The sequence below is a fragment of the Myotis davidii genome, unplaced genomic scaffold, assembly GCF_000327345.1.
Source record: "Myotis davidii unplaced genomic scaffold, ASM32734v1 scaffold1065, whole genome shotgun sequence".
Classification (NCBI taxonomy): domain Eukaryota; kingdom Metazoa; phylum Chordata; class Mammalia; order Chiroptera; family Vespertilionidae; genus Myotis; species Myotis davidii.
Window position 1 is genome coordinate 1,731,415 of NW_006297281.1, and position 12,051 is coordinate 1,743,465.

At 50.3% G+C, this 12,051-nt stretch overlaps 1 protein-coding gene across 1 annotated transcript in view; it reads left to right on the plus strand.

The window, feature by feature from the left end:
- The window catches only part of SNRNP200 (small nuclear ribonucleoprotein, U5 200kDa subunit), a 35,551-nt gene that overhangs the window by 16,020 nt on the left and 7,480 nt on the right, over window positions 1-12,051 (plus strand). Inside the window, exons 13-33 of the mRNA XM_006773083.2 lie at window positions 55-210; window positions 754-924; window positions 2,498-2,691; window positions 2,897-3,020; window positions 4,164-4,313; window positions 4,540-4,650; window positions 5,025-5,156; window positions 5,315-5,503; window positions 5,795-5,992; window positions 6,391-6,512; window positions 6,548-6,578; window positions 6,689-6,769; window positions 7,029-7,112; window positions 7,908-8,014; window positions 8,345-8,463; window positions 8,738-8,892; window positions 8,992-9,181; window positions 9,343-9,516; window positions 10,607-10,767; window positions 11,075-11,302; window positions 11,849-12,040. Of these exons, the coding sequence (XP_006773146.1) occupies window positions 55-210; window positions 754-924; window positions 2,498-2,691; window positions 2,897-3,020; window positions 4,164-4,313; window positions 4,540-4,650; window positions 5,025-5,156; window positions 5,315-5,503; window positions 5,795-5,992; window positions 6,391-6,512; window positions 6,548-6,578; window positions 6,689-6,769; window positions 7,029-7,112; window positions 7,908-8,014; window positions 8,345-8,463; window positions 8,738-8,892; window positions 8,992-9,181; window positions 9,343-9,516; window positions 10,607-10,767; window positions 11,075-11,302; window positions 11,849-12,040 (3,069 nt within the window). The remainder of the gene's footprint in view (window positions 1-54; window positions 211-753; window positions 925-2,497; window positions 2,692-2,896; window positions 3,021-4,163; window positions 4,314-4,539; window positions 4,651-5,024; window positions 5,157-5,314; window positions 5,504-5,794; window positions 5,993-6,390; window positions 6,513-6,547; window positions 6,579-6,688; window positions 6,770-7,028; window positions 7,113-7,907; window positions 8,015-8,344; window positions 8,464-8,737; window positions 8,893-8,991; window positions 9,182-9,342; window positions 9,517-10,606; window positions 10,768-11,074; window positions 11,303-11,848; window positions 12,041-12,051) is intronic.

The following is a 12,051-nucleotide window of genomic DNA, read 5'->3' on the forward strand; positions in this document are numbered from 1 at the left end:
GTAAGTCCACAGGAGTTAGTAAACGGGCCTCCTCATCCCTGGCCTCTGTCTCAGGGTGCTGGGAAGACCAACGTGGCCCTGATGTGCATGCTCCGCGAGATCGGGAAGCACATTAACCCGGACGGCACTATCAACGTGGACAACTTCAAGATCATCTACATCGCCCCGATGCGCTCCCTGGTGCAGGAGATGGTGGGCAGCTTTGGGAAGGTAAGAGTGGGGCTCCTCCAGAAGATGCTGTCTGCAGCGTCACAGGGCAGGGGGCCTGGCGCGTCACTGCTTCCTGTATCAGGGCGTCTCTGCAGTGCCTCAGATGGTGTTTCCACTTCAAAGGTGGTACTTGACTCAAGTACAGAGTGTTTCTGAACAAGGATGTCCTTGACCCGTTCTGGCCTTTACAAGGGTGTGTCGTCTTTCTGTCACCCTCTGCATAGCAGTTTTCTCCAGTTCTGGGCGCTGTTGGAGCAGCTCTGTGGCCCTCATGTGGCTGGGGTTGATAAAGACCTGCTGCTGCTAGACCAGGTCCTGTGATCTGCACGTTTCCATTTCCCCCTTGTGTGCGGAGCTCCCAGAGAGCCTTGGCTTCGTTTGCCCAAGTGTAAACTTGGATTTGTTCCTAGGTCGATCTAATTCACCTGCTGTTTCCCTGTTGGGTTGAACCTCCTGCCAATGCCCTGTGCTCAGACTTCTTAGACAGTTTGGTGTCAAGGCCCCCTGAAAGCATTGTTGCCTGACCTGCTTTTCCTCCACCAGCGCCTGGCCACATACGGCATTACTGTTGCAGAACTGACTGGCGACCACCAGCTGTGCAAGGAGGAGATCAGTGCCACTCAGATCATTGTCTGCACCCCTGAGAAGTGGGACATCATTACCCGCAAGGGTGGGGAGCGTACCTACACCCAGCTTGTGCGGCTCATCATTCTGGTAAGCAGGGGGCACTTGTTGGGGTGCAGAGACTAGTCTGGTCCAGGAACTTGTCTCCAGTCACTGGCCTTTGTAATGACCCCTGTTGTCAGCATTGCTTTTACCATTAAATGACAGTCTGCACTTCAGTGAGAATTTCCCAGTAGGTGCACAGAGATTGCCATATTATTCTTTATATCTTTTTTTATGTCTGAAATATTCTGAGAGAGATGTAAACAGGCAAACGAAAAACTAATTGTTTCCTCCCAGAACATCCAAGAACTTTATAAACAAATAGCCCATTTCCAGAGGGAATGAGTGGGGAGTCAGGACGTTATGTTCCATAGAAGCCAAAGCACCCAGGACCAATGCTTGAGTGTGAGTGTAGTTTATGTTGTCTGGGAAAGCAGAAAGGAGGGCTCATGTGATGTTCATTGATCCAGACGAGGGCCGGCAAGCTTTGGCTGCTGGTTTTTGTTGGAACACAGCCTTACCTATTGTTTAGCTACTGTTTACAGCTGCTTTTGCACTGCCATGATTGAATTGAATATTTGTCACGGAGTGTGGCCCATAAGCCTGAAGTATTGACTATCTGGCCCTTTAAGGAAAAGTTTGCCGACTCCTGCTTTGGAGCCTTGCTGTTCAGTCTTTTTTTGTTTTTTTAAAAAAATATTTTTATTGATTTCTTACAGAGAGGAAGGGAGAGGGCTAGAGGGTTACAGACATCGATGAGAGAGAAACATTGATCAGCTGCCTCCTGCACACCCCCTACTGGGGATGTGCCTGCAACCAAGGTACATGCCCTTGATCGGAATCGAAATTGGGACCCTTCAGTCCTCAGGCCGACACTCTATCCACTGAGCTAAACTGGTCAGGGCAGCTGTTCAGTCTTAATAGAAATACAATCCCACCCTAGCTGGTTTGGCTCAGTGGATAGAGCGTTGGCCTGTGGACTGAAGGGTCCCCTGTTCGATTCCAGTCAAGGGCACTTGGCCGGGTTGGGGGCTCTATCCCCAGTAGGGGGCGTGCAGGAGGCAGCCGATCATCATTGATGTTTCTACTCTCCCTTTTGAAGTAAATAAAAAAATTAAAAAAAAACTCTGCCCTATCCCACAGTTACTGAAATACAGTGCGATTTTAATAAGGTCCCCTGCTGGTTTGTGTCCAACCCGAAATTTAAGAAGCTCTGCCCTGTGATCCACCATTTGATGCACAATATCTTTTGTTCTTGGTGAGGGTGAAATCTCACCAGAGGTGAAGTCTTATTTGATATAAATGTGGTTTGATCAGAAGCTTCATTTGCAGTAAAGAAATACATCTTTGAGTGAAGTTATGAACCACTTTACCTGAAGTATCAGATTTCCTTGCGGTAAAGCATCGTTTCACTGAACGGTAGCAAAGTAGCTCATGGGAGAGCGTGTTATTTCTGGGGGTGTTTCATGGTGGATTTTGTTTCAACACTGCTTTATCCAGCTTGAGATCCCCTTTCTTGTCTGTATTTGGCATACTGGGTGTGTGCCTACAAAATGCGACTGCTCTCCGGAAAGGGCTCCATTTCTCTAGTCCTAGAGGCGATTTCTCTCTCCTTTCTCAGGATGAGATCCACCTCCTCCATGATGACAGAGGTCCTGTCTTGGAAGCTTTGGTGGCCAGGGCCATCCGAAACATTGAGATGACCCAAGAGGAAGTCAGACTCATTGGGCTGAGTGCCACCCTCCCCAACTACGAAGATGTGGCCACATTTCTGCGTGTTGATCCTGCCAAGGGCCTCTTCTACTTTGACAACAGGTATGAGAAGAGGTGGGGGGAGGTTAGCCAGGTGACATTCCTGTCGTATGTTCCCTTTGCCAAGGAGCTCTGTTGGTTTAGGTTTAGGAAGGGCCTTTGGATTTTGATGTGGTGTAACCAGGTGCTCCTGGGCAGTGAAGAGGACCATTTATTTTCTCAATATTTTGTGCCCAAAGCCTCATTTGTCTAACTGTTGGACTTCTAGCTTCCGCCCAGTGCCTCTGGAACAGACCTACGTAGGCATCACAGAGAAAAAGGCTATCAAGCGTTTCCAGATCATGAATGAAATAGTCTATGAGAAGATCATGGAACATGCGGGGAAAAATCAGGTCTGTGCGTAGTTTCTTACCATTTTTTGAATTCTGTTCTTTCAAATTCTTGATTTACTGATAATTAGACAAAGTTGACAAAGATAAAGGGAGAAGACATAACACAAATCACCAATATCAGAAATGAAATGGGATATTACCCAAGCTGTTGCCATTGAAAGCAAATAAAGGAATACTCTGAACACATTTGCACATAAATTTGACAACCTGGAAGAAATGCTCAATTTTTTCCAAAACTACCAACTACCAATACCTGTGCTCAGACTTTTCAGACAGTTTAGTGCCAAGATGATATAACTTAGATGACACAGGTAATATGACTCGTGCTATGAGCCATTAACGAAATTGAATTTATAGTCTAAAATCTCCCAGAAAAGAAGTCCCCAGGTGCAGATAATCAGTCTGTCTCTCTGCATGACCCAGGGTCCTTCCAAACAGATCTGGGCGGCTTATACTAAAAGTGTAACAGTAAAAATGAGGATGAAAGTCAGTAGTGGAGGGAGCATTTTACTAGAAAGTAGGATGTAATTTTTTAATTGCAAACTGACTTTAGGCATATTAACGAAGACTAAAAACTAAGGAAAAATAACAGGTTATGTATTTGTTTTTGTCTGATAAAAAGCATTGCATTTAGGCGAGGAGATGAATTTAGTGAAGAGGCAAATCTTTTCTTGGCACTAAATACTTGGAGGACTGTATTTCCTACAAAATGGTGCTTGTGTCATCCTGACCGTTAAAGAAATTGAATTTATAACGTGTTTGTATAAAGGGTAGTGCCTGTCATGTCATGAATATTTTAGCTGTTACTTTGCAGACACATGCTTCAAGTGGCTTTGAATCTTACCAGGTGCCTGCACACAAATTCTTACTTGAGATTCCTGAGTGTGCGTTCTCACTGTGTGTAAACTTGCTGTTAACGATGTTGCTTGCAGTTAGTTAGGTTTCCTAGCGCAGGACTCTCACTGCACTGGGTGGTTCATTCTCTTAGGGTCTTACAGCCATGACGAGGCTTCTGAGCCAGTACATTCCTGCCGTGGCTCCTCCTCAGGCCCGCGGCTTCGCTTATGCCACTGCAGCTCTGCGTCTTGCTGCTGGTGCTGTGCGAGCTGTGTCTTGACTGTGCCAAACCTGGTTTCTGCTTAGGTGCTGGTGTTTGTCCACTCCCGGAAGGAGACTGGGAAGACGGCTAGGGCCATTCGGGACATGTGCCTGGAGAAGGACACTCTGGGTCTGTTTCTGAGGGAGGGCTCCGCCTCCACAGAAGTTCTTCGGACGGAGGCAGAGCAGTGCAAGGTGAGGAGAGACGGCCGGCTCCCCCTCCCTCCCTGGAACTGGCTCAGTCGAAGTGTCCAGACAGTCCCTCCGGGCTGCACCCGGGTGCTCCTGTGTTGAGTTGCTTGTCTGCGTGTGGTTGTGTGGTATAGGTTAGGCAAGGGGATCGTGGGAGGAGATTTATTCCTCCTTGGGAGAGCCCCCCCAGCGAGGCTCTTCTCACCGCCTGTTTTCCTCTGTTCCTCAGAACCTGGAGCTTAAGGATCTGCTGCCCTATGGCTTTGCTATTCATCATGCGGGCATGACCAGAGTGGACAGGACACTCGTAGAGGACCTTTTTGCTGATAAACACATTCAGGTGAGGGTGGCTGAAGCACAGACTTCAGAGACCCAAAATGTCAAAGTTTGTGCCATACACGTGGCACCTGTTTTTCGTTGTTTCTGGCAGGGCCTTCCTTGTTCACTCCCTGACTTGGAGCCTGAGTATTTAATTGTCTAGTAACCCTAAGTTGATTACTGTTGGTCTATACTTCTGCCTCTTAGGTTTTTCTAGGAACTTGAGAGGTTGGATATTGACTAGATGAGGTGCCAAGGACTCCTTCCTCTTTATTCCGGCCACACACTGACAAGGATGGGACCCACCTCAGTCCTGCTGGAAGCTCTGGGGCTGGTTGCCTAGAGAAGTTGGCGATATTGACCTTTGTTTTCCTTATTACCTTGCTTTATCTATAGGTTTTAGTTTCCACAGCAACTCTGGCTTGGGGTGTGAATCTCCCCGCACATACAGTCATCATCAAAGGTACCCAGGTGTATAGTCCAGAGAAGGGGCGCTGGACAGAGCTGGGAGCACTGGACATTCTGCAGGTACAGGTCCTTTGTGTGTATTCTGGGTTGGGAAGAGTACCTTGTAGATAGAAGGCAAGTATGCTGAAAGTATGGCAGATGGGAGGTGAGGAGAAGCCTGGAATCCCTTCCAGCATCCCTGTGGCCACAGCCCTCTTGGTTTGCTGTCTCTGCCCTAGATGCTGGGACGAGCCGGAAGACCCCAGTATGACACCAAGGGCGAAGGCATCCTCATCACATCGCATGGGGAGCTTCAGTACTACCTGTCCCTCCTCAACCAGCAGCTTCCTATTGAGAGCCAGATGGTGTCAAAGCTGCCTGACATGCTCAACGCGGAAATCGTGCTGGGAAACGTCCAGAATGCAAAGGTAGGGAGGGCGCTGCCCTTGGCGCCTCTTGCCTTTTCCAGAGAGGCCAGGGCACCAGGAATGGATGGTCTCTGTGGTGCGTGGGCTGACATTTTCACTTGTTTTAAGATATTAGAGAAAAAAAAAGATATTAGAAAGGACCCTCTTTTTCATGATGAAATATTATAAACCCTCAGAAGACATGTAATAAGATAAACATTTTGTAGTTGGGAGTTAGTTTCTAACAATCCATGGGGGCTTTTCATTTGGACACCAGTCCTCCATGCTGAGACCCACGGCTGTCTCTCATAGGATGCAGTGAACTGGCTGGGCTATGCCTACCTGTATATCCGAATGCTCCGGTCCCCAACCCTCTATGGCATCTCTCATGACGACCTCAAGGGAGACCCCCTGCTGGACCAGCGCCGGCTGGACCTGGTGCATACTGCTGCCTTGATGCTGGATAAGAACAACCTGGTCAAGTATGATAAGAAGACAGGCAACTTCCAGGTGAGGGCTGAGGGGTGGAAGTGGAGGCTCGGCAAAAGTCATTGTCCCAGGAGACCTGTTCAGGCCACTCTTAATTTGAGCACTGGCTCATGCTCATTGCTTGGAACAGTAGAAAGCAGGTGAGGTTGCACTATGCACTGTGCTGATTGAGCCTAGGAACTCCTAAAATGGTACAGTTAAGCCTGTCAGCGCCTCTTTTCCGTAACTTGAGTGGAGGTGGCTAATTTATCTGTCTTTTCTGTGTGGGTATCAGTTCACTATAGGGCAGATTATTGTGCCATCTTTCTTCATGTGCTTGGGCCAGGGACTTGTATTGTGATGTGTTCACCCAGTGGGCACCTGTTGTTTGCAATGAGAGGTTGCAGCTCAGCATTGGATTGCGTCTTCCTCCTCCATAGGTGACAGAACTGGGCCGTATAGCCAGCCACTACTACATCACCAACGACACAGTGCAGACCTACAACCAGCTGCTGAAGCCCACTCTGAGTGAGATTCTCTCTCACATCGAAGTTTCTCTCTCTCTGTCGCTCCCTCTCTCTTCCACTCGCTCTAAAAATCAGTGGTCAAGAACATCACTGTGAGAGAGGTGCGGCCACGCACGTTGGGACGGGTACCTGGTACTCCCCGCCAGATCACTGTGTGGGTTCTCTCCTCTGCCACCTGGCTTTCCCTTGACCTGCTTCCTTCCCGTGGCAGGAGGAGAAGCTGGAACTGCAGAAGCTGCTGGAGAGGGTGCCCATTCCTGTAAAGGAGAGCATTGAGGAACCCAGCGCGAAGGTAAGCCCAGCACCTTTCTTAGGTGAGGGTTTCAGGTGGTTTCAGAATTCCCTGAAAGATGGGGGTTGTGCTTGGCTAGCCTGCTTGGTTCTCCCAGCAGACTTCTCACGCGCGCTCTTTTCATATGGAGCAAGGTACTTTATGTCTAAACCAAGAGCTGTAGAACATCTTACCTGGCATGGATGCCCAGAGCAGAATGTGATCTGTTTCCTTGGACTATCCAATAATTGGCTGCCTTCTGGCTGACTTTGCTTTTCAGATCAACGTGCTTCTCCAAGCCTTCATCTCACAGCTGAAACTGGAGGGCTTTGCACTGATGGCTGACATGGTGTATGTCACACAGGTGAGGGCGGACTTGTACTGCCGGGAGAGGGGGCTGAATAGTTCGCTCCCATGTGCTGTGTGCGTTTTGGAGAACGTGGGCTAAACACATGAGGGAGGGATTGTTGGGGTTGCCCTGGCTGGCTCATTGGTTCACGTGTGTGTGATACAACTGCTCTGTCTCTCTGCTCTTGGGCGTGCAGGAAAGAAAGGCCTCGAGAGAGAGTGTGAGGCCTCCATAGAGAGCCACACACGGCAGCGGCTTCCCTAGAGAGGACTTCCCTCTGTGGCCACTGCCCAGAATTGATGAAAAGCTTTATTAACTACTCTTTGTTAAACTTTTACTTCTGAGAGCATGTCACTAGCATCTTACTCTTGCTGGAGCCCTAAATGCTAAATGGGCTCAAAGCTTTAAAATCACAGTGAGCTTTAGGTTAAAATGTATGGTGAGCTCACGCTGCCTTTTCTGATTAGTCTGTGTTTAGCAAGCACCTACTGTATTGAGGGGGACAGAGTAGTTACAGAGGGACTTTGTTGTTTTGGGTTTTTTATTGATTTTTAGAAAGGGAAGAGAAAAACATAGATAATAGAATGAAACATCAATAGGCTGTCTCTTGTACTACCCCTACTGGGGATTGAGCTATGTGCCGCGGACAGGAATTGAACCAATAACCTTCAGTACACCAGATGACACCCAGCCAATGGGCCACACCAGTCAGGGTGAGGGACTTTGTTTTTGAGTTGGTGGGGCTGATTGCATCAGAGGGAGGCAGTTAAACTGCAGAGTAGAGAAATGGAATGCTTTGTCTTTCTCCAGTCGGCGGGCCGGTTGATGCGAGCCATCTTTGAAATTGTCCTGAACCGCGGTTGGGCACAACTTACAGACAAGACCCTGAATCTCTGCAAGATGATCGATAAACGCATGTAAGGACTCGGGGTGCTCACAGCTAGTCCCATGTTGGGGTCCCCAGGCTAAGAGTGGTGGGAGTTCACATGACCTTTGGTCCTGAAGCACAAAATGGGACGTGCCCCTGGGGAAGTTGAGAAGAGAGAAGACCTTGAGGGGTGGAGCCGGGGAGTGGGCACAGGGTGGTGGTGAGGGTTGGCTCTCAGGTCCCACAACTGGCACGGTTTCTAATGTGTTTAACAGCTGTGTCTTGTGTGGTCACAGCTAACCTATCGGGAGCCACGATGAGGGCAGTTTGTCACAGGCCCTGCACAAGGGGTTAAATAGTTTGTTTTCTTCCTGGGTAGGTGGCAGTCCATGTGTCCGCTGCGTCAGTTCCGCAAACTCCCTGAGGAAGTAGTGAAGAAGATTGAGAAGAAAAACTTCCCCTTTGAGCGTCTGTATGACCTGAATCATAATGAGATAGGTGTGTGGGAAACTGTCACCTGCCTGGTTTACAGGCCAGATGTCTTTCTAAGCCCTCATGCTTTCCAGGTCCTAGGCCTTGTGCCTAATGTCCCGGTCACCTCTCGTGGCCCATTCAAGCACTGGGCCCGCCCCTGGTCTTGGCCTTTGACTCCTTTGGGCTCCACTGAGAGCGAAGGGAACAGCCTGCCACACTGGAGTAGAATCTGCCCCTTCCTGGTGGCCCACGTTTGGTGGGCCGGGCTGTAGCCCCTGTGCCCTCTGTGTCCTCACAGGGGAGCTCATCCGCATGCCGAAGATGGGCAAGACCATCCATAAATACGTCCACCTGTTCCCCAAGTTGGAGCTGTCGGTGCACCTTCAGCCCATCACGCGCTCCACCCTGAAGGTGGAGCTGACCATCACGCCGGACTTCCAGTGGGATGAGAAGGTAAGCTCTCGCTTGGCGGAGGGCCTGGCTTCGGCGTGATCTGAGGAGAGCTGGCGTGGAGGTGCTGCTCACGCTCCGTCTGCCTGTGCATGCTTTCAGGTCCATGGTTCGTCCGAGGCATTCTGGATTCTGGTGGAGGATGTGGACAGTGAGGTGATACTGCACCACGAGTATTTTCTACTCAAGGCCAAGTATGCCCAGGATGAGCACCTCATTACGTTCTTTGTGCCTGTCTTTGAACCACTGCCCCCTCAGTACTTCATCCGCGTGGTGTCTGACCGCTGGCTCTGTGAGTGTCTCCTCTGCACAGCCCCCTAGGGACAGGCCCTTCCAGGTGGTTGTAGGAATGAGCTGGTTGGGGGAGAGCACATGCAGCCTGGGGTTTCAGGGTGCCCGGAGGGGATCTGGAGCCGTTAGGTGAAGAGGACTGCCTGCTTTTTCTCCTGGCAGCTTGTGAGACCCAGCTTCCGGTCTCCTTCCGACACCTGATCCTGCCAGAGAAATACCCACCTCCCACTGAACTTCTGGACCTGCAGCCCTTGCCCGTGTCTGCCTTGAGAAATAGCGCCTTCGAGAGCCTTTACCAAGATAAATTTCCTTTCTTCAACCCCATCCAGACCCAAGGTAGGTGTGTTGGTTCCCCGGGAGGCCTAGCAAGGCCCCCAAGAGAGATGTTACCTGGGCCAGAAGGGCAGTGTGCTCAGGGCTTGGCCGGCTGAAGGAGCACACCATCGCCCCTCCCCCCTCTCAATCCTTGATGGTTAGGTCTGCTTTGCTGCTCTGCGTGTCTCACTGAGGAGGGTGGTGGGGCAGGGTCTCATCAGTCATGGTGCATTGTCATTTCTCAAGCTTGGGACTGCCTGCCCCTGACACTAAGTATTGGCCATTGTCCAGTGTTGACTGAGGCCTCCCCCTTACCATTTTGTACACCAGGTGTCTACAGAACACGCCTGCGTTCTGAGGGCATCATGGACATTTTTATTCCTCCCACTAACACTATGAGGGATTTGCTATGTGAGATATTACTGTCAGTGTCCTATTTGACAGATTGGGAAACTGAGGCAGAGAGTTGCCCAGTTGATCGAGCTAATAAGCAGGACTTAGATGTCCACCCAGTCTCGATGCTGGGGTTTGGCTGTTTCCTTCTTTCCACATGAGACTGTTTTTAGGAACGTGAGAGCACCAGAGGTAGAGAAAGGTAGCCGGCCCTTGTGCTCTGCGTCTGGGCTCTGAGACGACCAGAGACATTAAGGCAGAGACTCCGCCTGCTTTGCTTCTGCTTTTGTCCTGCAAGTCTCCCTGGGACCAGAACTCTTTTTACTTTTTAAATTTTTACTGATTTCAGAGAGGAAGGGAGAGGGAGAGAGAGATAGAAACATCAATAATGAGAGAGAATCATTGATCAGCTGCCTCCTGCATGCCCCACACACGGATGGAGCCTGCTACCCGGGCATGTGTCCTGACCGGGAATTGAATGGAGACTTCCTGATTCATGGGTCGATGCTCAACCATTGAGCCACACTGGCTGGGCATGGGACTGGAACTCTTGATCTAGACACCCCCCCTCCTTCTGTGTGGGAGGGAGACCCACGAGGGGACTGACAGGCTGTGGGGAGGGGCTGCATCCCATCGCCCCTCAGTGCTCCTGCTGACTCTCTGATGAGTGCTCTGCATCTCCTCCTGGGTTTCACGGTGCTGCTCTGTTGGTTTGCAGTGTTTAACACAGTGTACAACAGTGATGACAACGTGTTTGTGGGAGCACCCACTGGCAGCGGGAAGACCATCTGTGCGGAGTTCGCCATCCTGCGCATGCTGCTGCAGAGCTCGGAGGGGCGCTGTGTCTACATCACCCCCATGGAGGCGCTGGCAGAGCAGGTAAGCAATGGGCCGCCACCTCCGTGCTTTCCCAGAGGCTGTCCCCATCTGTGAGTGCAGGTCAAGCTTCTTTAAGGCCCGAAATCTGTAGGGTTATTTGTGGCAGGACCATTTGCTTTTTGTTGGTCATTTCTTCAGTCTGAACTGAAGAGCAGCGTCCCATTGCTTAAAAGTTGGTGTGGGTTGTAAAGTAGCTTAGGAGCTACAGAGCAACACGTCTCTCCCTTTGGCTCCTCAGTTTTTTCTCATAATAAACTGTAGCCCGGCCGGGCCTCACACTTTCTGGCCCCCTCTTCCTGCCTGCCAGGTGTACATGGACTGGTACGAGAAGTTCCAGGACCGGCTCAGCAAGAAGGTGGTGCTTCTGACAGGCGAGACCAGCACAGACCTCAAGCTTCTGGGCAAAGGCAACATCATCATCAGTACCCCTGAGAAGTGGGACATCCTCTCTCGGCGCTGGAAGCAGCGCAAGAATGTCCAGAACATCAACCTCTTCGTGGTGGACGAGGTCCACCTCATTGGTGGCGAGAATGGGGTATGGCCTCACCTTGCAGCACAGAGGGGGCTGCCACTGGCCAGATGGCCTTGGCATTGGGCCTCATGTTTGAATCTGAGGTCAGGGACTTGGACTTTGCCCAGAAGGACTCTTCTTGTCACCTTATTTCAAAGGAATGGTGCGAACTTCTTGTGGCAACCTTAGTGGAGATTAGCTGCTGTGGAAGAGGTGGGAGCCCTAATCAGAGGAGGAACTAGGGCAGTGATGGTGAACCTTTTGAACGCGGCGTGTCAGCATTTCGAAAAACCCTAACTTAACTCTGGTGCCGTGTCACATAGAGAAATATTTTGATATTTGCAACCACAGTAAAACAAAGACTTATATTTTTGATATTTATTTTGTATATTTAAATGCCATTTAACAAAGAAAAATCAACCAAAAAAATGAGTTCGCATGTCTTAGGTTCGCCATCACTGAACTAAGACATCATTTTGAGGGCAGTGGGCTGTGCATTAAGGGTAACTTAGGGCTGAGGGTGGTACCTGGGCCTGTGGTGACTCCTCCTCCCTCTGTCCTCTCTCCCAGCCTGTTTTGGAAGTGATCTGCTCCCGGATGCGCTATATCTCCTCCCAGATTGAGCGGCCCATTCGCATTGTGGCACTTAGCTCCTCGCTCTCAAATGCTAAGGATGTGGCCCACTGGCTGGGGTGCAGTGCCACGTCCACTTTCAATTTCCACCCGAATGTGCGCCCTGTGCCCTTGGAGCTGCACATCCAGGTAGGACCCGC